A 26,879-nucleotide genomic window follows, 5' to 3' on the forward strand; every position below is an offset into this window, starting at 1 on the left:
AACAATATGTTGTTGCCTGGTGTTCACGTCCAAGCTTATATTAATTATAATCATTACAATATTGTATACATGACTGTTTTAATGTTTTCTGTTTAAGTTAATGTAGGTATATACAACACCAGTCGGATATTTTAACGACCTATTAATAGGTGGTTGGAAGTCTGGTTGTTTATTGTATGTAGGTGAGTGACTTTTAAATAAATATTTTAAAAAGTAATAAAGTTTTAGGTACACAAGTCTAATAGATGTGATGTTGGTGAAGGTCAAAAGAAAGATCTATCGAAGATTTGTTCGTAGATGCGATGTCGACTTCCCTAATCCATAATACGTTTCTCGCCCTAAGCCGGCGTGGTTCTACGCTAAAAGGGCAGATGTTCTACCTAGTCGGGGTCATAAGACAAGGCTTAGTTATCTACGTCTACTGATGTAGAACTATATCTTTTACAAATAAAGATTAAGGTTTCGCTCTCGGGAAGTGAATTGGTCCAATATATAAGTACATTCAGATGATTGTCTAGTCATACAACTATACAAAATACTTATTGATATACATAAACATATATTCCATTTGTACAATTATTATTTATATTATTCTTAGGTAATAATTTATTGACCGCAGTCAGACTATGTACAAATGACTAGAATCACCCATCCTTTTTTATATACGACTAGAATTAATAACCTAATTAACCTTATTACAAATCTTATCTATCTATGTACTTATGTTTATATTTATCATTGTTTTATTAACAGATAATGCACGGCATTGCTTTTCCAGAAATAAATAAAACGAGAACAAACAAGAATCTTAACGTTCTATAAATAAACTCTTATCCTTATAAATTGCACATATCTGGGAAGTATCAACAAAAAGAAATTATGTAAGTAATTTATTGCGTAATAATCTAGGAATATTTTGAGTTTCTAAGACACTTAGCTTACTATTATTAGAATTGAAACGGTTAGTAAGTAATAAGTTAAATACAAACTGTGGATAATATTGTTTATAACGACTACCAAAGACGAAATGTTACCTTCTCTATTCAAATGAGTCATTTTATTTGAAAACAAACCAAACCAAAATGGCGCCAGCTGTCACTAATAGGCGAACAATATGTTGTTGCAAGGTTAAATTGAAAACCTAAATACTTAATAATCATTTTTGGATGAAATATAATAACCATAGTAGGATAAGACAAATTAACAGTAAGTTTCGTGTTCTGCCATAATTGTTTCGGTGATATACGAAGATGTACACACAATAAAGTCAGTTTAAGTCTTAGATTAGGGATTGATCTCCGCTGCGCTCCAACTAGATACCGCACTACCTAAGAACAATAGCTTTTTTAATACGGCAACTATAAGATGCTTGTGTGCGTGGCATCTTGACACTCAATGATAACATTCAAATTTTGTAACAGACGCTTCGTGTTATTTTAGATTGAAATTAATAAAATACACAATACTTATTGATGCTATGTGATTCCATTGTCGTTCTTATAGAATTATTTTTACAAAGTTTCACTACGCAACCCGGCATTTTAGTTTCGTTTATTAGCAAAGATTAACAGAACATGTGGCACGTCAACGTCACACATTGTTCGAGACTGTCTCGAGGACGACCGCTTGGGTACTATTAGTTGCCGCACTTTGCGACTACGCCTGCGGTATTGGAGCACTGCGGAGACCAATCCTTAATCTTAGGTTTTAAGGTATCTTTCAATTTCAACAAATAACGTGTCTATGGCAGTGACCGCAAATAAAACTTGGAAGCAGTCTTGTCATTCTATCTTATTGATTATTAAAATGGCTTGAATCCTTGTTACATCTATTTTTAATCCCCCGTCCGACCAGGATGCGATCGTACTCATTCATCTAACCGAACTGATCCGCTTACAGTTTGTAATCCCTGCCCACTACGGGATAGTTCTAGTTGCGCTATTTCAAAGCGTCAGAAATGCTTCCATGTTTAGTATACGTTCACGGGTCTAACGTTTTTATTATAACCTGACAGGCTTAATATCAATTAATAATTATGGCAAACATTAGTCATGTCTGATTTAATCTAAAATTATCGCTTTGAAAACAAGGGCGCATATAATTTTTTTGCCTCATCACTATTAATTAAAAGTTAGCTAGTTTTATAAGTTTAGAACTTCAACATGATCGTGTCGTCGTGTCCCACGCCCTTGTAAACATCTGTCGGGAATGTAACGTTGGGCGTGGGCCCGCCTCAGGTGCACAGCCCAGAGTTGTCCACCAGTGACCGAGCCAACACGTCGGCCGCCGCGATATCACTCACTTTGCCCTCGAAATGTCCTCTAACGTGGAACATGAACTCTGCCTTGCCTGCGAACTCCTGTCGGCACATGAGACACAGATGTTGTGCGTGCGTGTGTTGCCGCTCTGGCGCGTAGTGAGTGTGCCCGTGGGTGAAGTAAGCGCTGTTGCCGCTGTTAGCTTCGTTGACAACCGTGGCAGACGAGACCGAAGCCGCCGCAATGCCATGACCGTTCAGTATCTGTTGGTTCTGATTGTGGTGATGAAGTAGTTGTAGCTTTTCTTGATTTGTGAGGTGAACTTTTTCTTGTTGCTGTAGTAAAAAAATAGGGTCAATGAGATAAATTTAGCCTTCAAATCAATGAACAACAAGGATGCAGAGAAATAACATAATATATCATATTATAATATCATATTCACAAAACATCCTTATACCTCGGAGGAGCAAAAAAATAAGGACTCCGTGTCACCTAACATAACAGTGAAGCATCAAAACAAGCTAGTAAACGTGTAAATACATAGCCTCACGCACACACTTACACTAAAATAAGCCGATCAGCCGCCATTATGTTATCTGTAACGGATCAGTTTACGTCGCATTAATATATTTTTAAAATGCTGACGTACTTATACGGAGAAATTGTGTAAAAACAATGCTAGGATACAATAAAAGTGTCAATGAATTACCTTTCACAGATAGAATAGTTTTTATCACACTATTTTAATATGGTCTTTTCATAACACAAATTAATTCGATTTTTGGGACACAAAACCTCCGTTATGCGTGGTGTCTCTGGTGTGACCGGAAATAAACGGGGACTTTACCCGAAAAATAGGGGCATCCATTTTATTGTGTTCTAAGTACATAAATCATTATGTGTTTCAAGATGCAATGAGTTATTATAACAGGTCTGTCTTTACCTAATTTTTTTTTAAGTAGTGTGGAACACTACTTCAATACGAGTATCGTTCTCATCTTTGATCTGGTGCATCCCAGTGTCAGTTCTAAACACACACAAACACAATTTGTGTTATCTGGTATCCCCCGTAACTTCACACACACTAGCATAAAGGTGCTTCACTTGTTAATATCACGGCGCGGAGTCCTATTTTTTCACTCGTCCGTGCTTTACAAAAACAATGAATTCAAGCTAAATTCTCTCAAGGTCAATGCATCCACTATGGGATAATTTATATTTTACACAGTTTATTCATTATTACTTTTTATGACCACTCGTGTATGACACGATTCATATATCTGAGCAGCACCTCACAAACTAATTTGTTATGTATATTATAGCCATTATAAGATATTCTAATTTACTTAAAAGAGTAGCCGTTGCGTTTCTTGTACGTTCTTCTCACGACATGTACTTTTACCGAACATATAGCAGGTTTAATATTGTGAACTAATTGAATAAAGTTTAATTGATTAACTGCTCACAAGTTACAACCGTCTCGTTACAGTCATAATTATGTATTCATTAATGGCTGAAAAACTTGTAAGAGTATTTTGGCTTTAGCTCTGAGTTCTTATTCCGTGCTGCATCATCCAAAGTAAAAAAATGATTGTGTCTATGTCATGTTGATTTCGGAGGAGATGAGAGGAATCAAGAAATGAGACTTTGGAGGGAATGTGGGTTATTTAATTTTTCGATTGGTTAATGAAAATTGCGCGCTGTTTCCAGATTGATAAGGCATGGGCATTTCAGAGCCATCGCCCAGCATATGCTCGCTTAAACCTAATTATAAATTAGTATTGCATATTAGTACCTGATGCTGCGTGGCCTGCATCTTGTCCTGGAGCAGCTTGTTGTCAGGAAGGTGTGACTTGGCGTGCGCTGTCCACTCCTCCCTGGTCGCGAACAGTCGGCCACACAGCTCACAAGACCAGGACACCACCATGCCAGCAGTTGCTGCTGCCACCGCCGCATTAGCGGCACTTGTGTGCACCAGGTTTGAGTTCTACAATCATTGATCAGTGCTCTGAGTATAAGAATATATTATACCTATTTAGTATTTTAATTTCATTATTTTATATTAGAAAAGGTATCAATACAATTGTGCTATGTCGACTTATTATTTCAAATACAATGATGACAACACTATCAATCAGAAGATCACTTCTTCTACTTTCTTCCACGTACAACCAAATAATGTAGAGAGCTTTCATGTGTGGTGATTCCCGGACGATACGACATGGCTACTTCTATTCTGCAGGCGGTGGTCATCACTCACCATCCGTTGGTCCGTACTGCTTCTGTTACCTTCCTACATATTCTTTGCCCGTACGTTCGTTTGTCCTTCTCCATAAAAATAAAAAAGACTTATTTTATTACCTCGGATTCTCAAAATTAAATCTGTATTATGTTACAAACAAACAAACAATATATTCTATATTGTATAGTATGTGTATATATGCTGTATTTTAATTATTAATGCCTGGCACTCTATGTAGACCCAGTAAAAATACTTACCTAACTGGTCTAAAGATGTATATAAAAGTTATAGACTTAATACAGTAAAATCATACTATGCTGTTGTTTACTAGTCATGCATCCTGGATATTACGCCAGAAATAATAACAAATAAAAAAACACGTGAAATTTAAAGAATACACCTAATACTATCGCTTACCACAAAACTAAGTGGATATTATGAGTGTAGTTCATGTTTCAATAGGCCGATTTTTATTTGTTTGAATGACAAAAGGAGAAAATTTACCAAGCGAATTGTAAAAAAATTATAAGTAAAAATCAAAGAATTGCTTCACAGATCATGCCAAAGAAACCATTTTACAAGAAATATTTTAGACATCATCTACATAACGGAAATTTCTTCCATGCGGTGAATTTTCTTTGGGATTTACCGTAAAGTTGTGTCCAGGTACCTGGCACACCTGTATTGACTGCTGATGGGAATGTTGTTGTTGCTGCTGTTGTTGCTGTTGTTGTTGCTGCTGTTGTTGTTGTTGCTGTTGTGCAGCTACCGCCGCGGCCGCAATCTCAGCTTGACTTGGTTTAGTATCTTCTTGTTTTGTTAATTGTGGTTTGACATCATCTAACTTTAAAGCTGCAAAGGTTTTTAACCATTTATTTCAGCGTTCTGTTGTATCTCATAGATAAGATATTCTGTGATTTAGTATCACTTACGCGGCATTGTAATACTCCTTTTACCTAGCGGTGCGATGTTCGACGGCGTTATATGCTTCAGTTTGTTCATGTGGAGGACCAACTTGTCTCGTCTGGCAAATGCTTTGTTACACACTTCACAAACGTAGGGCTTTTCTCCTGAAATGATCAGAATAATTGTCACTATATCTCAATTTCTTTTCAATATTGTAACATTATTGCTAACCCAAAACTCCTCAAATAAAAATATTGCTTTAACAAAGGAGTAGCCTGGTATTAGTTAGAAATACTTTAATTCGATAAGATAAACAGACACGTTAATATATTTACTTATATTTTTATTCTTTATATTTTCTGTAGCATTATTTTATCGTTTATCTTTGAGACTTCCAAGAAGTATGATTTCGCAAGAACGTAAGGTGTAACATTTTATTTGAGGTCTTCTTTTAATGTTTATAAATATACCGAATATATGCAATCTTACAAACAAATAACAGAGTACTAAACGGTGGTCTCATGCCATTGCCATATGGCAACGGCAGCAAGCAGGAGGTTAAAATATGACCGCGAATAAGAAGTCTTGGTGAGCATAGTATTGATTTATAAATATTTGTGCTTTTGTGGTTAGTGTTAATGATATGAAATATCTATATGATAACAATAACAAATATATCATTGTCAATATTTAAGGTGTATCATAGTTAGTTTTGTGAATATACAAGCTTACCTGTATGTATTCTCATATGAATAGTTAGTTTATCTTTACGAGCTAAGCCTTTGCCGCAAACAGTACATTCAAACGCTTTGTTACCTGAAACAAATTAATAAAAAATTTTGCTTACGATCTTTGGTATCAATTCAAAAACTTTAAATGGGTGTAAGATAGTGTGACTTATTCATCTTAAATTAAATTTTGCATAATCAAGGTTAGGTAAAAGAATAGCCCTAAAAACCTAATGCATTTAATATGTTTATTAAACTGAAAAATTTTATAAGGAAAATAATACCTACTAAGCCCATACGGCTCTCAAAGCTTCTTTTCTATTCACATTCAAATTACGGAATGAAATCAACAGAACATAATTGACGTGCCTCTTATTTAATGTTTGCTAAGAGATCACTTACCATCAGCTAACATAAATCAAGTGACAAGTTAATAAACAATATTAGGTAAGACTATATTATATACCTTCGCTTGTAGAGCTTGTAGGTTTAACTGCAGGGTGTTTTCTGACAACAGTTGTAGAACCTTGAAGAGATTTAAGTCTGGTTCCGGGATGCATAGATCCTCCTTCTGAATAAGGTTCCGTAAACGGTATCAAGTTTGGCCTCGGTATTGTATTAGTCACTTCTGGCGACCTGTAGACGATGTCGTAACTAAAAGTGTCTATTAATTATAATATAATGTAGATTATTAAAGAATTATAAAGCAATTATGTTACGACCAACGAATACGTTCTTTAAATTGGGATTATTCATGTTTTCAAATAATTGGATTTCGTTTACTAAAACTACTACTACTACTACTTCCTGTTTTGTAACTTACTTTGAAAAACATTTTGTTAGAATATCTAAGGCGATGATCGATTAATTGCAATTTTATGCAGAAGCCATGAAGAATCCTTAATGAAAATCTTTGGCAATACAAATGAAGCAAACATAAAAATATCTTCTTACCAATTTCCAAGGCTCTGCAGAACTCTAACGCCTCCTTCAAATCCCATCCCAACATCGTCCGGGACTGTAAATGTTGAATCTGGCCCGCCCGTACTCGAGCTCACTTGAGGCACTTTTATAGGAGAGTTGATGGTTGTATAATGGTGTTGAGTGGAACTAACTGTCGGTGGTGATGGGTGGCCTGGATGCGTACTTGCATTTTGGGCTTGCTGCTGAAAATTAATCAATATTGAGTTTTACTCGTGATTTGAATGTTGATCTGAATTTTTTTTTAATGGAAAAGGAGGACTGATGAGCGTACGGGTGACCTGGTGGTAAGTGATCACCGGCGCCCAAATTCTCTTGCAACACCAGGGGAATCACAGGAGCGTTGCCAGCCTTTAAAGGAAGGTGTACCTCATTTTTTGAAGGTACCCATTTATATCGTCCTGGAAACTGCACAAGAAAGCTCATTCCACTGTTTTGTTACGTTGAAGAAAGTTAGTTGATAACCGCGCTGTGGAGGAACGCTACACATCCAGATGGTGGGGATGATATCCTAATTCGTGGGGTGTCGTGCGAAGGTGGGATTCGGTAACAGGAATCGGGTGAAACAGCTTTTTGGAACAATCCCCGTGATAAATGCGATAGAAGACACACAATGAAGTGAAGTCTCTCCGCAACGCCAAGTGATCTAGCCGTTCACAGAGCCCAGTGCTCCCGACAATTCGAGCTGTTTTGCATTGCACGCGGTCAAATGGTTCGAGCTGATACTGGGGTGCGCCAGACTAGATTGCCCGATATTAATTGTAGTTCGCATAAAGAGGGTCGCATCGAGATCAGAATCGGATGATATAAATCAACTACAGAAGAATCATAAAAGTTGGGTCAAAGTATTATCACTACATGAAATTATGTTAGCTTACTTCCGAGTTCGAACTATAACGAAATTTGACAATACGAGTATATATGTTTTAGAATAACCACTAACAAATATAAGTTTTAACGGGCATTATTATTACTAGCACATATCAGCTTTTGTTTTATATTTTGTAAAAGAAAAGAAAAATAAAGCGTATATAACAGCTACTGAGGTTGTCTCTTGTCAAATTCAGTTATGAATTAATTATACGTGTTTGAACTTTTTAAGTAGCATGGTTATCCTGAATTTAAATTAAATTGAGAGGTTCAAATGAAAAAACTTTGTTAAAAACTTCTTAACACTCCTGTAAATAAATTCAAAATAATATATCCTTACTTGCATTTCTTGATGGTGCCGTGAATTAGCAGAGTTATTATTTTGTTGCTGTTGCTGTTGATGTTGATGTTGTTGCTGTTGTTGCTGTTGTTGCTGTTGCTGTTGTTGCTGTTGCTGTTGCTGCTGTTGCTGTTGCTGTTGCTGTTGCTGTTGTTGCTGATGCTGATGTTGCTGTGATTGTTGTGTTGGTTGCTGCTGCTGTTGTTGTTGCTGCTGTTGTTGCTGCTGCTGTTGTTGCTGCTGTTGTTGTTGTTGCTGTTGTTGTTCACGACGAGCTGCAGAAGCCGCTTGAGCCATATGTTGCTGGACAGCAACGTGTGCTTCTAGATATGCTGTTTTCTGTGCTTCTGACATTTTGTCCATGTTAACTGTGCCATCCTGGAAAGAAATAGTGGTATTATTGTCAAGCCTGCTATTGCCTTTTGTATAGAAAATTATGTAACTATAATATATACAAGTATTACCAATTTAACTCATAAGGTCTACTAGAAAACCTGGGGTCTAGCGATTTTTTCTGTCGATGTATCAGCCAAGTTATCTAATGCGGAAATTTTGCCAGTGTACACTACACTACATAAATAAATCGAAAGATAGTCTTTATCATAATAATGTGGCATAAATTTCAATTGATTTAATCAAAACTTATCCCTGATCGTAGTAATAATTTTTGTATTAAATATATATTTCCATATCAATTGCCGTGCAGTAGTCATGCAAGTAATAAACATATTAAATGAATCATATTGAATGTGCACTCTTATATCACTCGTTCAATAATTTATAAAAGCTAATTCTAAATTAATGTTTTTTAATTATACGATAATTTTATTTTACATCTTAATATTTAAGCCTAATGTACTAATATTATTAGGCATCGTTGACGCAATCTTGTTGAAATCAGCGGAACACATGTTGTAATTATAAGTAATTATATTATATTATATTATTAACACATCACGTACATGACGTATGATTGATTTTTAACTCACTTTTTAGCCACTTCATAAATTCAATTTTTAAATAACACAAACCGAATTACAAATTTTTCGGTTTGAGTTATTTAACAATAACAGATATAAAAAACATAACTTGTAAAAAATTCAAGTCTAACAACTCAGTTCGTTTACTGTAAAAAGTTGTGAAAGCAATGTAATACCAAGTTTGTCAATTTATTTAGTCCCTTCTCAAGGGTCCTTCTGTATATTACATAATTAGCTAACATAACAACATCTTATAGTCATCATATCAATATTGGAAATATTTAATATTTTAAATAAATAGATTAACTTGGAAATCATAAAATAACAAAGTTATTTATGCAGTTGGTGTATCCAGAAAACAGGACCAAAATTGCAAAGTATTTCGTTTTTCCTTGATTTATACACTAAACACCATTTTATTCTAAATTTGAAGCTTCTATGCCTGCTAAGGCCTTAGAGTTTTAATGAACGATCAGTCAGTCAGTGAGTGACAAAATTAAGAAACTTTGACTAGTTATAATTCTTAAACTAATGGTGCAAATTGAATGAAAAATACCGTTTTTATACAATGTCTGCTAGTTTACTAAAAAATCAGGTCGAAAATGGCCTGAACTCCTTCGAGCAAAAGATTGTACAGGCGTGCCGCTTGTTATCGTTCGAGTTATAATTAAGTAAGCACACACAACAATAATATATTGCTATTCTTATACAAATTTAATTTGTACCCAAAATTCATGGACGATGCGGGACTCGAACCAACTGAGCCAACCGTCCGAGTTGCACATCGACCGAAATTTTGGTACTTATGTCCTGATCAACTCTCAGCTTGTGGCTTCATCTACAGGATCTACTTTACAGTTACCTGCTCAACACCAATATAATATATATAACCCCAATTGCATATTAAGGGATTGGTTTGATATTTATTTATTTATTGGTAATCAACAGCATTACAATAAACATTAATAAACAATAATATAAAACATAATTCTTAAGGCCATTATACATTACTCATATTGACAATATTATTTTACAATAGTTTTACAACAAGTAATATTACAGAACAACTGCCTCTTGTGTTTCTTATTTACTGTGTGTATGTTTGCGTGTGGGTGTGAAAGGGTATGTGTATGGGTGTGAAAGTGTATGTGTGTGGTTAGTAGATAATAATATGTATATATTTTAAATATATGAGTAAGGCGCTGCTATAGACTGGTGTAATTTAATAATTTCACGCTTCAATTTATCCTTTTCTAACATCTAGAATATCATAAGTAATCTATGTAATTATTTTGAATCCTGCAAATAATCGAGTTTTTACAATTGTTTGTTTTGGTACGTGAAGAACCAGGAGTTTCGTATGATATTGTGGTACATTAAACGTCCCTCTTTCAAATCTAACTAATTTGTTATTGTAAACAGAGTTATAAGATTTTTTTTATTTGAATATAAATTTTGTTATTTGTTATTTTTAAGTAATATCCGTCGTGTAATAGCGGCAAGAGTTGGCAAGAGAAGTCGGACGGAACCCGAGACCCCGCATCGTCCATCAATGTTGGTATAAATGAGTGTATTGAATCCCAGAAGTGAGGGATGTCATTCAACAATAATAAACTATTTAATGTTGTACTGTTATAGAAAAAGGAATCAGAAGTACAGCTCTGAGATGGTGACATTGGAGAGGTCCTCTTTATAGATGCTCGGATATTGTTTGCCGCAACTTTCAATGTCTTCGATATGCGTAGGGAGGGCGACACCCTCAGTGCATTCACCCTAGAAAGTGAAATCGCCCCCTTCCTACTTTCATTCCGAAACACGGACAAGAACACCCTTTGTTTAATTGCCTAAACTCGGCAAGGGGTGGGTTCAATGACCTTTGGGAAATGGGGAAGAGATAGATATTGTTTCTCCTACACAGATTTCGAGAGTAATATGAGGATAAGGAAATTAATCTTGGTTTCCAATGACTATATGCATATAGACAAATCACGACGTATAAATACAAAGCCGAAATATGGAACGTGGTACAAATTACAACATAATAAGCTTCGACTGCTATATCTATACATTGCCGCATTTACTCCAGTTGTTAAAAATATTCTTGGTCAGTGAGCAGCAAAGCAAAACATTTATTAAGTTCAGGTTACGGATGTAACATATCCCACCCAGTTGGAGCAGTTCAGCCTACTCCTAAAAGAAATGTCTCGCTTGTCAGCTCGCTTCTCCGTGATCGAAGGGCGTATTCTGCGTCCTCCACTGACAGCAGACAGAAGTGGCAGGCAGAGGGTGGTATTCCTGCCATCCTCTGCCGGGCCCTTCCTTTGGTGATAGACAAGTCGAAGAAGTCGGCCTCAGGTTCAGGTCTAAGTCGGCAAAGTCGAAGGGGTTCTGTTGTCTCAAAGGCATCCGAAAAGGACAGCCTCTCGAGACAGAGAGAAGGCAAAGGACACAAACACTGGACCGGGAAGGCAGACACCCAAGCCCAGAAGGAAGGTCAAGAACCGAATAAAAAAGAAAGGACAAGCATCACACTCCTCGTTCTGCGGCTGTTGTGTTAACATTGCAGACCGAAGCAGAAGAGAGTGGCTTCACAGACGCCGCAGCACTGGCAAAGGCCAAAGCTGAAATCAATCTAGGCGATCTTGGAATTGGGGGCAACAGATCTAAATCAAAAATGACTGGTGCCCGCTAGTGGCCATCAGGCTAACGTTCTCGCCGAAAAGCTTCGTCCTTAGAGCCTGCAGGGGTGAAAGTTCCTAGACCCACCAAAAAGCGCTAGCTTTCGCGTATCGGGTCTAGACTGTGCTTCCCCGGGGCGTTAAAAGAATAGGGGAGTCCCAGGCCTGGGAGAGTCACGCTGCTGTCTTATGACGTCAGCACAATCGGGCCAGACTCGTCCGGGTTACTTACCACACTCGCACAGAAAACCTTCGCGCACCTTCTTAAAAGGCCGGCAACGCTCCTGTAATTCCTCTGGTGTTGCAAGAGAATGTGGGCAGCGGTGATCACTTAACACCAGGTGACCCGTACGTTTCGTTCGTTTGTCCTCCTATTCCATAAAAAAAGACGATTCCGTAACCACGGAAGAGCTGTTGGCCGCAGGCACGAGGGTTGGAAACTGCTCTCCGGCCCAAGTGAAATCAAGCCCTATTACAAGAGGCTTTACAGGGATGGATACAGCTATTATCACATGTCCGTTATATGTATATATGACAGTTATAACGGCTAAAACTCTGGCTAAAAGTGCCAAATAACTGGTGCAGTGGGTGTCGGCGCATATCAAGGTACTACAGACAAGACCTTTGAGATTCTTCTGATGCCTTGTAGAGGACCACGTCGGTTTCCAATGTACCTTCGGTGGATTTGAACCTCACAGGTAGATCGCAGTGGTCTGTCGTCTGATCGCTGTTACCGCTGTGGTGAGCCTTGACAAGCCAAGATCTGCTTGTCAAGAGAATGGCGCTGCAGTCGCTGAGCCATTCTGCGTCCCTCAAAGGGATGATTGGGTGGACGATTTATGTGGTTCATTGGTTCTAACCAAATGGAAAAGTACCGAGTCTCCTTCTTTTAAAGGCGTCACAAGAGTGCGGGGATTTTGTAGCGGCAATAGCACACTTCTCACCAAATGACACTCTTTGAGATTTTGCTCGCGGAGTTGGGCGCCGTAGTCGGTTGGAGGCATCCGCACCCAATGCTCGTTCTTGGTGACTTCAATGCCAAATATTCGGCTTGGGGTTCCCGACAAAAAATATAAGGGGCTGTATTGGAGGAATGGCCTATCCAGCAAGGCCTCATTTTCCTCAAACGACAAACGTGTGTGCGATAACGGGGCGGTTCTAAAGTGGACATTTCGTTTGATAGCTCCATAGTAAATAGTGAAAGGCCTTGATAGGAAAGCTCTCCTGGAAGCTTCTATCGTACAGGCCTGGGTCTCTGCACCGATCAGGCCTGTCAGCGGTGACGAGGAGACAGGTAGTCTCTCGGGTTGAAGTGGTTTTGACGGTACCTCTTGATGTCATGCACGCATTTAGAACCTAGGCCTGGAGCTGTATAAGGGAGGCAATTGTGTACCACGGAGTGCCAAACTACCTTCGCCGTGAGATCGGAGCCTATCTAGCGGATAGCCATACGCAGATTTATCGTGGGAGGCGTTCGCATCAGTGTCAAGTCGACGTTAAAGTATTTGGGACTCATTCTCGACAGTCGATGGAACTTTGTGCAGCATTTTGAGCGTATGCTCACAAAACTGATGAGGTCTGTGGGAGCTCTATCCCGGCTCAAGATCAATGGCCCTTTACCTGGGGAATGGAAAACCTGTGTGGGCGGATTAATTGACGGCCCGAAATCTTGCAAATCTACGTAGACGGCAGAGAGCGACGGCCGTCAGACTAATACGGGAATATCGCTCGGTCTTCTTCGAGCCTGATCGAGGTAGTATATTTTAGGAAATTATGCAAAAAAAAGTGTTGTTGCAGTGAATGTAATACGAAATGTTTAATAAACAAGTGCGTATGTAGGTACCTGAATTATCAAATTGCAAAAACAAGTTTAAGGGTAGGTAACGGACGTAGACAGTGAGTTCTTTTTGACTTACGTAGGAGTTTTTTCAGTAACACTCTCCCTTACGGTATATCCCTTGTTAACTGCAGAAGAATCAATGGATCATTTTCTTCTTCTCTCATTCTCTTATTGTAATAAACCCTCAACAAAAAAAATCGTTAAATAATAATATAAGATACAAAAATAATCATTGTAAACTTAAAACTTTTTGCGTAAATACAAAAACTGTAAATACATTTCGGCTGTGTTTGGTTATGTCTGTATGTTTTTTTATTATTTTATGTACAAATAATTGATATCATCAATGTGGTTATATATTATAATCAATATTAAAATTATTTTTTTATAAAATCAATGACACTTTATTTACCTAATTTCAATGCACTTTTACTACACGAACTCATGAATGAATCGTATTTTAGGCATAAATCACGATGTACGGTAAAATCTGATGTATTATTCTGTATTTTACTATCCAAATACGAAGCAATTAGCAAATAACATTTATCTCTTTTTCGCTTGCGATAATTGCATTTACTATCGTTCTTTGACTGTCGTGTAATTGTAATGTATAGTGCTATTGCAATGTTAGATTATTGATGTGTGCGATAGTGTATCATTTACAAACACCAGATGTTGTCTAGGTAACCTATCTATACTTTTAAATATCATTGCCTACATCATTAATTATACAAAATCTTCACTTATTTCACGTATTAATAGTTACGATGCAAATTTTTATCAAATGTCTAAATAGCCTCTTACAATGCAGATTTTTATCATTTTATCATAAATCCAAATATCATTTAATGAATTTCGTAATAAAATAAATCGATAATTAGGTTTAAGTACTCTTTTTATGAGCATAAATTAAATTTTTCTATTAGTTTACATTGATAAGTAAATAAAAGTAATTTAAGCCGTAATATAATTATTATTCCGCCACGTTTGTACAAATCAACCGAATGCTCAAATTTGATGACTCTGATGTAATTACTTGTAGCAATGGATTGTGGGTTCAATATTTTGGCATTTCATGTGCATATGAGACGATATTTTAATATTAGTATTTTCCGGGTGGTTATTAAATTTAGACGGACAACTATGAACGTGTTGTTTGCATCTTCTTAATTCTCGTAAGTAGGATCGAGGATCAAGCGACCACTTAGTATGACTTGGGTTCCAGATACATTAAAATTGCACACGTAGAAAAAGCCTTAGATCAGTTACAGATACACTGTAAAAAAAATTAAGTTGATAGTTAACAATATAAATTTTGAGCAATGTACGCACGCTAAGACAAAATGACATACAAATCGCGAGTGTAAGACGTAACTTGTCACGCACACTAAAGTAATTAACTCGGCCCGTTTTCATCAGTGGTCAACAGCAAGGTGCTCTATCTAGACGTATAAATTCTGTAAGGATAAAACAAAGAAATACAATAAGCTAAATTGTTTCAAAATTGTTATCTTATTTAAACAACATTAGACTTTGGCCACAACGAGTACCTGCACTAATTTTTGTATCGATATATTACAATAGCTGACCCGACAGACGTTGTTCTGTACATAATTATTAAAATACTGCTTTTATGAGTTTGTCAATCATATTTCATATCATCAAGAATTATTTAGTAAAATATTTTCCCTGTTGTTTTAACAAAATTGTTTCACAGCAGAACTGTCAAACCGTGCGTCAATAAATTCTCTCATAGAAAATATGTCCATACAAAACAAATATTGGAAATAAAAATCGAAATAAAATCTATCCAATCTCTCAAGTTGGACTAAACTGCACTCCATGAAGTAATCCCCATTAAAATACGTTAATACTTATAATAATATATAGAAATACTTATTTAACGACTAGCGTGCAATTTTTAATGTGTAATTGTACTTCTTCTTAGAAAAAATTCGCGAACAGATGAACGTAAAATTGAACACAGTTGGTGGAGAAGAAGTACAAAGAGCTATTTTTTTATATAAAATGCCTATAAAGTTAGTTAAAATAAATATTACACACATACCACGACATACACACACATCTATAATAGAGGTATTATATAGTCTATTACAATTAACAAATAAAGACTAATAAAGTTCCAACTTAAAAATAAAATTAATTATGTTTGAATTTCGACCTCTGGGCGACTAGTAGTGGTACATTAAGTTGGATAATTCAGGCATTGCACACTGTTACTTGATAAAATTTAATATAGATTGATGGTATTAGAAGTTAAATTAAAGCTATCATTAATTGGTACTCTTTGGTAACAAATATTAACAATTTTATGATGAAATTACGTAACGAAACTTTGGGAGAATACTTGCATAAATAAATATAGCATTCAATTGCAAATATTTTTTTCAAAATAGGATTTAAATAACTTATTGTACGGCAAAAACTACGACACATTCGATAATTTATGTCTCAGAGGTCTGAGACAGGTGAGACAGATTTCAGGTGAAAAGAACGGGCTTAACAAAATCAGCGGGCTTCTGTTTTTATAATAAAAAATCATTACAATACAATTTATTATTTAAATAGCCTGAAGGCTGTTGCTCTATTCCCCATCTGTGGTTTCATTAGAAAGTCATTTATGTTATAGTAAGTAACGCATTAAGGTCTTTTAGCAATTCTTTTGAATTTCGTACATTTTTTGGGATAATCAATTCAAATTCAAATATTTTTATTAAAAAATAGGATGTGACATCACTTATTGAAAGTCATAAAACTACCACCCACTCCAAAATGAATGCCTCAGTCCTGAGAAGAATGGGCGCAACAAACTCAGCAGGCTTTTTTTTTCATCAAAAATATGTTTTACAATTAAAGTAACATTTACAAAGTAACAAAGTAACACTGTGCAATTAAACTTATTATTTAATAGCCTGAGGGCGGTCGCTCCATTCCCAATCTGTGGTATCATTAAGAAAGTCATTTATGTTATTGTAACCTTTACCACACAAACGTTTTTTTAACAATTCTTTTGAATAAAGTAATACTTTTGTTTTGAGCATTTTCTGGGATCCTGTTGTAAATCGCATCGCCCCACAAAAGACTGGCTAACTCGACTTAGCCGAGTAGTAGGCATTATAAGCTTATGACTGTTCCTGGTGTTAACATTATGGTTATGACAGTTTCTCGCAAATTCACTTATGTGCCTATGAACATACATTACATTATCAAGAATATATTGAGAAGCAACATTCAAGATGTTAATTTCTTTAAATTTTGCTCTCAATGATTCCTTGGGGCCTAGGAGATAAATATCGCCAATAGCCCTCTTCTGCAGCACAAATATTGTATTAATATCGGTAGCGCTGCCCCACAGCAATATACCATAGGACATAATACTATGGAAGTAACTAAAGTATACAAGTCGCGCCGTATCTATGTCAGTTAATTGTCTAATCTTTTTAACCGTGTATGCTGCAGAACTGAGTCTGCTCGCCAATCCTTCAATATATGGGGGCCCCATTGTAATTTGGAATCCAGAGTAATGCCAAGAATTTTAGCAGATTCCACCGGTTTTATCACCTCTCCGTTTAACAAAACGCATCAACTTTTTTGACATTTGGTACAGTAAATTTTATATAAATCGTTTTTTTGCTATTTAACATGCGCTAAACCAGTACACGATGTCAGATAGAATATCGTTCACTTCGTCATACATAGCTTGGTTTCTTTTCACTTTGAAAATCAGTGAAGTGTCGTCCGCAAACAATACTAACTTAATAACAAATAAGATGAATCATTCCATAACGAGATTCCATATAAGCTAAAGATCTAATTTTTTTCTGAAGTCATTTGGGAAATAGAAAACATTACATTTCATCCTGTGCTAGGAAATATGAAATGTACGTAAAATACAAATAGATATGCTTTATGAATTAGTTTTAAGAAAACATATTACCAACATCAAACATACATACCAAACGTATATATACAACTGTGTCACCATACCTAATCTGCATCGATTTTCACCAAAACTGCTCTTATTAGAAACGGAAACTTTATAATGTAATATAAAATATATCACTAGTAGGTGTGGGCGATCTGAGGCGGCAACAACAGACGACCACCCTGTTGGGTTCCTTAAGGGTGAGTGCAGTTAGCCCTTAGCAGTCTTATTGCATTCGGAGAAGAGGCACAAATATAATATCCTTCATATTTTAGGGTTTCAAATACATTTTTTATAGGCTTCTACATAATAGAAAAATTTAAATTACTCTCACAAAAATGGTAAAAGGTGAATATAGTAAAAAACGTTTGGCATTCCCATTAAGTGTTATTTACCTTGAGCTACATCAATAAAGGGATTTTGATTCGATTTGAAGATCGAATTTTAAATATAACTCATCCTGCTTTACTGTTTTTGGTGAAACTTTTTACTTACTTATCTATTACTTGTCCTGGTACATATTCTTTGTCTATAATATTATAAAGAGGTAACATTTGATTGTTTGCATTGAATAGGCCCCAAAACTACTGAACCGATTTGAAAAATTATTTCACGGTTGAGAAGCGACACTATCACCAGATGACATCTGATATATTAATGATGATAGTGTAACGTAATGTAGTAATAATAATAATAATAAAATATTTAATTTGCAGCTAAAAAATGTGTAATTAACAAAAGTAAACTTACCAAAACAAAATATAATACAGCTTAAAATTAAAATGAAACTTAAACATAATAGAAATAAAAGAAGCTCAAACATCAGCTGCAAATAGGCACAAGCTCGGCGTATGCTGACACACATCATGTATGTCCAGCGCCGATCTTCCGCTTGAGCCATTCTGTGACCTTGAAGCTGTCCCAATACGAATGTACGCTATGATTTTTATAATTTTTTTATTTTGTTGTGAATTATACGTTTTCACAACAACTTTCTCGGTGTAACCAGTATCGAACTGATGGTTGCTTGCTCTGTGGTGTTCAAGCGTCCTCAAGCGTCAACCAACTGTCTGGGTGACAGATGACACTGTCAACTGTCAAAATAATTACAGGACTTCTAGAGCCACATTATATCAACAAACAATTATTGTCAACTAATATGTTATTCATTTACATGTACATTAACAAGCAAGCAAGCTCTAAAACTGACCATACATCATAATCCAGCGGATCAAGATCAGGACTAGACGACGGCCAGTCTGCATGATGTCTCCAGCTCTGATGAAGTCCGAAACGTTCGTTTCCAACCAATCCAAACAATACTCTTATAGTATTAAAAGAGGTAGATACGTCACTAGCGCGCCGAAAATTCATCGCCTAAATGGAGACAATTGGTTTCTTAGGTCGTAGTCGCTCTCTCGATAAGAAAACGGCATGCACGCGTTTGTTGTAGACAGAATTGCTTGCAATTTGATATAGGTACAACTTTAAAATGCCGTCTTGTGTTATGGGAAGATGCAGTAATTACGAATGTAAAACAAATTCATAGAATTACATACCACAGTTAAGAAATCATGAATTAATTTTTTTTATTTGATTTCATTATTTCTCTAACAAAATAAATATGACGCCATGGCAATGAGACCCGAGTCTCAAGTGCGTAAACGACGAAATATTGATGCTGTCTGTTGCGAGATGATCAAGGTAGTATATTTTAGGAAATGATGTAAAAAAAGGCGTTGATGCAGTGAATGTAATACGAAATGTAATAATTTTTAATTAACAAGTGCGTATATAGATGAACTATCAACCTACAAATACAAGTTTTAGAGTAGGTAGCGGAAGTAAACAGTGAGTGCCATTTGCTTACGTAGAAGTTTTTTCAGTAAGACTGTCTATATAAGATACAAAAAATAATAATTGTAAACTTAAAAGTTTTTGGGATCCGTCGTTCGTAAAATTGTAAAATGGGACCCTTACTGCACATTTCGGTTTTGTTTTTTTATGTCTGTATGTTTTTTTATTATTTTATGTACCTACAAATAATTGATGTCATCAATGTGGCTATCTATATATTATAATCAATATTAAATTATTTTTTTATAAATATAAATCAATGACACTTTACTAACCTAATTTCAATGCAGTTTTACTACTTTATATCTTTTATTACATGAACTCATGAATGAATCGTATTTAAGGCATAAATCATGGTGTACCTATTGTAAAAAATCATATTTGATGGATGATTCTGTATTTTTATATTCAAATACGATGCAATTGCAAATAAGATTTATCTCTTTTTCGCTTGCGATGACTGCATTTACTATCGTTCTTTGACGTGTAATTGTAATGTAGTGTTTATTGCAATGTTAAATTATTCATGTGTGTGATAGTGTATCATTTACAAACACCGAATGTTGTTTCCAATCAAGTCTGCGTAGACCAAGCTGTAATTTTTGTTCGGTTATACTGTAAAAAAGAAAAAACCGATCGGAATAATACATAAACCATAACATACAGCGTGTTTCGGAGAAGCTTGTAGTATGTTATGTTAGTGATTATAGTCAGTCAATGACATTTCATTATATAATATGACAATGACCGTACTTTATTTTCAAACCAACGTTAGCCGGTCAACACTTTGTTGTTCATAAAGTATTAACGTTTTATAGAATGACATCGGCAACAAACCGTAACACATTTTGCAGAATTAGGTGTACATAATATTTTCTTGCCACTTCTTCTCATAAAGCTCAACCTTTCCTATGTGGTGGTAAATGTAAAAAAGGAAAACTTTTGACATTCATAAGTGTACAATTTCAATTTGTAACCAAATTTATGAACGTGAATATACAATTTAGGGTTGAGCAGGTTATCAACTGTCAAGTAGGTCCTGTAGATGGAGCCACAACCTGACAGTTTCATTATTTATTTATGAACTACCAACAGAGTTTCATGTGATACATTAACATTTAAGAAGTCGAGTTGAACAAGACATACCATATCCATGCATACTCGAACGGTTGGCTCAGTTGGAAAGAGTGCTGACGGAACCCGAGAGGTCCCGGACTGGAGTCCCGCGTTGGTTACAAATTTAATTTGTATTATTAATTCCAGAACTGAGGTATATCACTTTAAAAGTAACAAATTGTTTATTTAAGTGTCATCTCCTTAACCTATATGAATAAAGTGATTTGATTTGATTTAAAAAGATGCATTTTAATGTTAACGCTTTTAAAAAAAATTGTGGGAGTTTGAAGGTGTTGGAAGAGTGTAAGGGAGGAATGTACCGTCACCCCATAGAATGTGGTAATCGCAGTGCTAGTGACGCTCACGGGAGCTCAGACCCCCACGGGAGGCGGGAGGGGGGGTGGAAATACCCTACACCCGCTAGGTCAGGGTTAACTGTGCCCCCAAGCTCAGCAACCTTGGAGCCGATGCGTGTGTTGCACTCCAAGCCACCTCACTCACACCTTCCTTCCCGTCTCTCGTACACCTAATACCCTCAGTGCAACACCTTTAAATTCAAATTCAAATATCCTTATTTAATGTTTTGAATCCTATTGGATTTAAAATCACTCATTAAAAGTCAAAAACTACCACCCATTCGAAATAATGTGACTCAGGCCTGAGAAGAACGGGCGCAAAAAACTCAGCGGGCTTCTTTTTTTTAATAAAAATATGAAAATAATGTAATATCGTACAATAAAAATGTAAATTTTGTAAAGGATTAAAATGAAGAATGTGATTATTGGAATTTTTGCGTAAAAGTTACATTTTTATAATTATTTTAGTTCACCTGACATCTCAAGAATTTTCCAGATCTCGTTTTCTAAACTAATTTAAAAACCAAGTTACAATTACACGCATTACAATCCTTTAAAAAGTGTTTCATTTAAATAAATAACCTTTCCCACACAAACGTTTTTACTTAACAATTCTTTTAAATTTCGTAACAAATTTATTTTGTCCATTTTCTGGGATCTTGTTATAAAAGCATACACATCGCCCAAGAAAAGACTAACAAAATCGACTTAACCGAGTAGTAGGCATAACAAGTTTATGTTTGTTCCTGGTATTAACATTATGATTGCCACAGTTTCTAGCAAATTCCCAATGTGGTTATGAACATTATCAACATTTTTTTTTATTTATTTTTTTTATTTATTATGAAAAATAGAATTACAATTTATTATTATATAACAGGCCAAAAACCACAGAAGTTTGTCCGGCATGTTAGAAGAAATACTATTATCGCCTACAATAAATATTAATATTAACTTATAAATACACAATTTAATAATATAGGTACAATACAAACGAAATAAAAATAATGTAGGTACAACAACAACAGTACTTATTCAATGACCCTTTGGCATATTTAAATAAAACTAACTGTTAACTCTTTACTGTATGTCACTGAATAACGTTCTATAGGACATACAGACAAATCACGTCGTATAAAAACAAAGCCGAAAAATGCAACATGTCACAATACACACCATAATAAGCTTCGACTACCATATCTATACATTACCGTATTTACTCCAGTTGCTTAAAATATTCTTGGTCAATAAGCAGCAATGTAAAACATTTATTCAGTTCAAGTTACGTATGTTGAATTAAGAAGCCAATTCGGACAGTGACAGGTGACATACGACTTAGGAGATATATATATATATATCTTTAAGCACACTTTTGCCATTCCACTCTCAGAATGTGAATGATATATCCTTATATGTATGTGTATAGAACATCATTGATAGATTGATATTGAAAGGCACTAATAATATTACCTACTTTTAAAATCATTCTTGATTCAACAACAGATGACTGTTCTCAAAGTGTCAGAAGTTCGGACGGTGTCTGAAGGGAGACGGTTACAACCCTGCAGTCAATAAAGAACATCTCATCTTTGGACATGCGTATCATCCACCAACTACCAATAGGTATAAGAATGAATTCAAACGCTACAACCTAACTCTATGCTGCACGATTAATGTTGATAGTCCATTGGGGTAAGAGCAGTGTACACGATAAACACACGTAATGCCATCGATTTGAGTTGAGAATCGTTTGACGTTGTGTTACAAGATTTCGATGTTATTTTGAATCTTTTGTGTTCGTGTTAAGGTTGTGAATTGTAGATGTAATTGGTGCGGGTGCGGGTCGATACGCGCCGGGCACCGCGGATCGATAGAGGGCCGAGGGCCGACCTCGCAGCGACTGTGCACCGCGTGTGCTGAGTGCCGGTACTCCTCATGACAGGGAACCAATACCAACACAATACCTTCATGATCATTCAGATAAAACATGATGTAAGCATGGTGATAAACACAATGACATACAAATCGCAAGTGTAAGACGTAACTTATCACGCACACTAAAGTAATAAACGTGGCCTGTTTTCATCGGTTGTCCAGCAGAGAGCTTTTATCTAGACATATATATTATCTAAGACTCACTTTTATTTTGTTACTTATATAACGTCTTTCGTAATAATTTTAACAAAATAATTATTTATTATTTATTTAATCAAAACAAATCTTATAACTTTATTTACAATACTACGACTACATAAAATTAAAACTATCATTACGTGGAAGCGTACCAAGAATACTGGCAGCATTACCGCGTTGGATAGCAAGGCTGATCCGTTGACCGAAATAGCTGCCAGCGCTTGGGTTTCCAGTAGCCTTATTGAGGCGCGAAGATAGTATTTTGAACATTCTCCGCGCCTCTGGGCCTCTACGACTTATTGTATATTTTAAAGTTAAACTATCTGTCCAGACAGACTTCGTTCTGTTACAAGTTAAAAAAAAACGTATAAGGTATTTCCGAGTGATCCCGTTACTTATGTCTCAACATGCGTCTTAAATCTGTAAAATATTCAATTAAATTACATGCTGGAAATGTATATATTACAGTATATATGACAGCGGGAAGTGACTCTGTTTTATAACTACATATACTTTGTTATATGTAGTGAAGATATTGGTATCACTATCACTAGGTCTAATGTACGTTATCTGTGTAATATCAAATATATATCGTTCTGGTTTAAACATTAAAAATAATATTAAATAGGTAACTATATTGAATTATGTTGTTAGATCTTTACTTTGATGCTCGCAATACATTATCGAGGTTATGATAAGACTACAGATAACAGTCGGAACCCTAATTTTCATATTTCATTTTGTATTATGTTCAATATAGTATTTATTATTAGATAAAAAATGTTTTTTTTTTATACGTCCAGTGCTTGTTTTCACATTATAATACCTTTAAATTTAAAATTTTAATTAGGTTAGAAAGTGGTCAGGAATATTAATCTTATTGAGTGACTTGAGTTGTGACAAGTAACATTTTTCAGTATTTTAGATCGTCCATTATGACATGTGCCAAGGTTCCTAACACTCACATAAGCATTTATTAATTAATACCTTTTCTTATATGCTCTTATTTGTTTGTTCTGTGTTTCTTTTCAATCTCTGTCTTCTATTAGCTTAATTTCTGATAGCCGGTAATGATTATGCCACGTGCTTATTTGTTACTATATTTTATTTAACATGCACACATAATTTACATTGTCATAGTTTCAAGACGACAAAAGCAAAAATAAATAATATCTAGATAGAAAAAGCTAAGAAACACGCTTTTAAAGAAAATCAAATTAAATAGTAGCTAAAAATGTATTTTATCATAAAAAAACGTGGGGTGTATTTTTAAATTTAAATATGTGTAAATGAGTTATTATAAATAACATACCTGGAAATTAATAGTAGAAGTCACGATCCTCATAGATTCAGCATAGTTTCTTAGCACTGAGTCAGTGGTGACGACACTTTGTCGCCACTCGTAAAGCTGTTCCAGTCTCGTTATACATCGCTCACAAATCTTCTTTGGCAGGAAGTCGTCTTTTGATATCTGCTGCAAGAACAATATGCTATTAGATAAATCATACATTTAGCAAATTAATATTGGAAATATGTCAAAGAGTAGCTTTGAATAAGATAATTTTATTACCATTTATTTTAAAACTGTATGAACATTTGTTCAAAATAATATAAATTTTATATTTTTCGGTTTTCTTGTTTTAAATATTTTCTATAAAAACAGTAAAAACACAATAAGGCAAACACACAAGTAAAGTCAAAACTGTAAAGTACTAGTAAATAATACAAGTTGTAACGAGAACAGTCCCAGTTTGTGGACTCTATCGGTAACTAGATAATGTTTTACCACGGGCTAATAATACGTAAGATTAAATATCTGGCACGACGTGTCCCGCTCAATACGATCCTTAACAAATATTGTGAGCTGTGAGTGTGAGTGTGAGTGGTACTCGCACACAGTTGTGTCCGTTCTATGTTTGTACATTACTTGTATATCAACTGTACTAATATTATAGTGGTAAGGGTTGTGAGCTTGTACGAGGAAATCTCTATATCTACTGAACCGATTTTGAAAAGTCTGTTAACAATAGAAAGCCATATTATTTGTAAGTGTCGAAGGCTATTTAATAACCCGAAAAATGAATGATGAACAATGAAAATATTATTATACCGCATAATTTTGTCAAATAACGTGTAGTTTAATATCATTAAATTATAGTTAAATAATTAGAGAGAAATTATTTTTTTGTAATTGTGTTTGTTTTTCTTTATTTATTTGTTAGTTATCAATTTATTATTGTGTTATAGTTTTTTAGTTATTAATTTATATGCTAGTTATAGTTCAAATTTAGATAATTATGTCCGCAAATATTCACAGGTATGGTTATATCAATTAAAATTCACGTAGATATTGAAAAAACAAACTATTATAAGTTAAATAAATAAATATTGGTTACCTTTTTCTGATACTGCAAACTAAAATACTATAAAATTAACTATCACTTAAAGAAAACAATAATAAAAAAAAATATTTATATTATTTACTATGTATGATTACTGTTTTATTTAAATATAGTAATTACTTTAATACTTATGTTTTTATTATTATTTTACAATAAAGAGCTAATTATTGTATATTAATGTCTTAAACCTAAAATTGATGACCTTTAATAATTAACATTAATTTTAATCTTAATAATAAACTTTGAAATAATGTTAAAATATCAACAGGTACGGTATTTCGTAAGCTCTATTATGTTCGAAGCTCTATGGCGTAGCTCGTAGTTCGTAGCACGCATGCGCCTACGCGATACCTTCAGAACGCAGGCTTCTGTAGCGATATCGCACTCTACTATCTGTATACCATTATTTTAATTTTAATATATCTCATTCAAATACCCTTGAATCGTAATTTTTTTAACTTATATAAATTCACTGTATATTAATTAGTACTTTATTGAAAATATGACAAGACAAGGCTTCTCTTTCACTAAAAATAATTTAAGTGATTTTTAAAAATAAAAATACTTACCATAGCTGGTAGACAGGTTCGAAGTTTAAATATGATCTGCCTCTGCTCAGCTTCTTTGTCGAATATATGCAGTCTGGGACCGCTCTTGAGCGAGCAGAGGCGACACAGGTCCGTGAAGGCGGTGAAGTTGAGATCCTCGGGCTCGGTCATGGCGAAGCACCTGATGAGGAGGTCGAGGAGGCAGGAGTTGTCCATGTATACGGCGGTGAATGTCGGGTGGCGGGAGTCAACGCCGCATGTCGCGGGGCTAAGGGCCGTTAGGGAGGCGTCAGGCCGCCGCTGCGCTTGGGGGGAACTGGCGAACCTCCCGCGAGCGACCCCCTCCCCCACACCGGGCCCCGCGTCTCGCGAGGGTGGCTACTGAACGGACGCGCCACGCGCCGGAAAATGCGTGTCAGTTTTTCCCGTTTGCAATCGTTAATCGTATTGAGTATGACGTCTTCATTCGAACAGGGAATCAATAACTTGACGCATTTCTATTTAATATTTGAATAGAAGTTTCAATGCGCAATCAATGCATTCTAGTCGAAGAAATGTGTCGTGTTTCTCTTTCTCAACCGACGATTATTGTAGTGATTGTGACATTTGGAAACACAAACATTTGAGAGCTTGTACTAAACTTCATGGATATGATTTATGTATACAATTAAAATTACTTGATGTATAAAATACAT

The 26,879-nt window shown here is 35.3% G+C and overlaps 1 protein-coding gene across 2 annotated transcripts; it reads right to left on the bottom strand.

Moving 5' to 3' along the window:
- Positions 1-961: 961 nt before the first annotated feature.
- On the bottom strand, positions 962-26,519 carry LOC126965515 (histone-lysine N-methyltransferase 2D). 2 transcript variants are annotated; one of them, XM_050809168.1, is made up of 10 exons: positions 26,206-26,519; positions 24,547-24,708; positions 8,326-8,703; positions 7,089-7,300; positions 6,601-6,788; positions 6,139-6,222; positions 5,433-5,570; positions 5,180-5,352; positions 4,054-4,245; positions 962-2,593 (listed from the first exon to the last, which is right to left on the bottom strand). In XM_050809168.1, exons 1-10 carry the CDS (start codon positions 26,398-26,400, stop codon positions 2,234-2,236), a joined length of 2,082 nt encoding a protein of 693 aa, XP_050665125.1. In that variant the 5' UTR covers positions 26,401-26,519; the 3' UTR covers positions 962-2,233. The 2 variants fall into 2 exon arrangements, with proteins under 2 accessions (XP_050665125.1, XP_050665124.1); XM_050809167.1 differs by having other exon boundaries at positions 5,150-5,352.
- Positions 26,520-26,879: the final 360 nt, after the last annotated feature.

This window comes from Leptidea sinapis, chromosome 7 (genome assembly GCF_905404315.1).
Source record: "Leptidea sinapis chromosome 7, ilLepSina1.1, whole genome shotgun sequence".
In the NCBI taxonomy this organism is placed as follows: Eukaryota; Metazoa; Arthropoda; class Insecta; order Lepidoptera; family Pieridae; genus Leptidea; species Leptidea sinapis.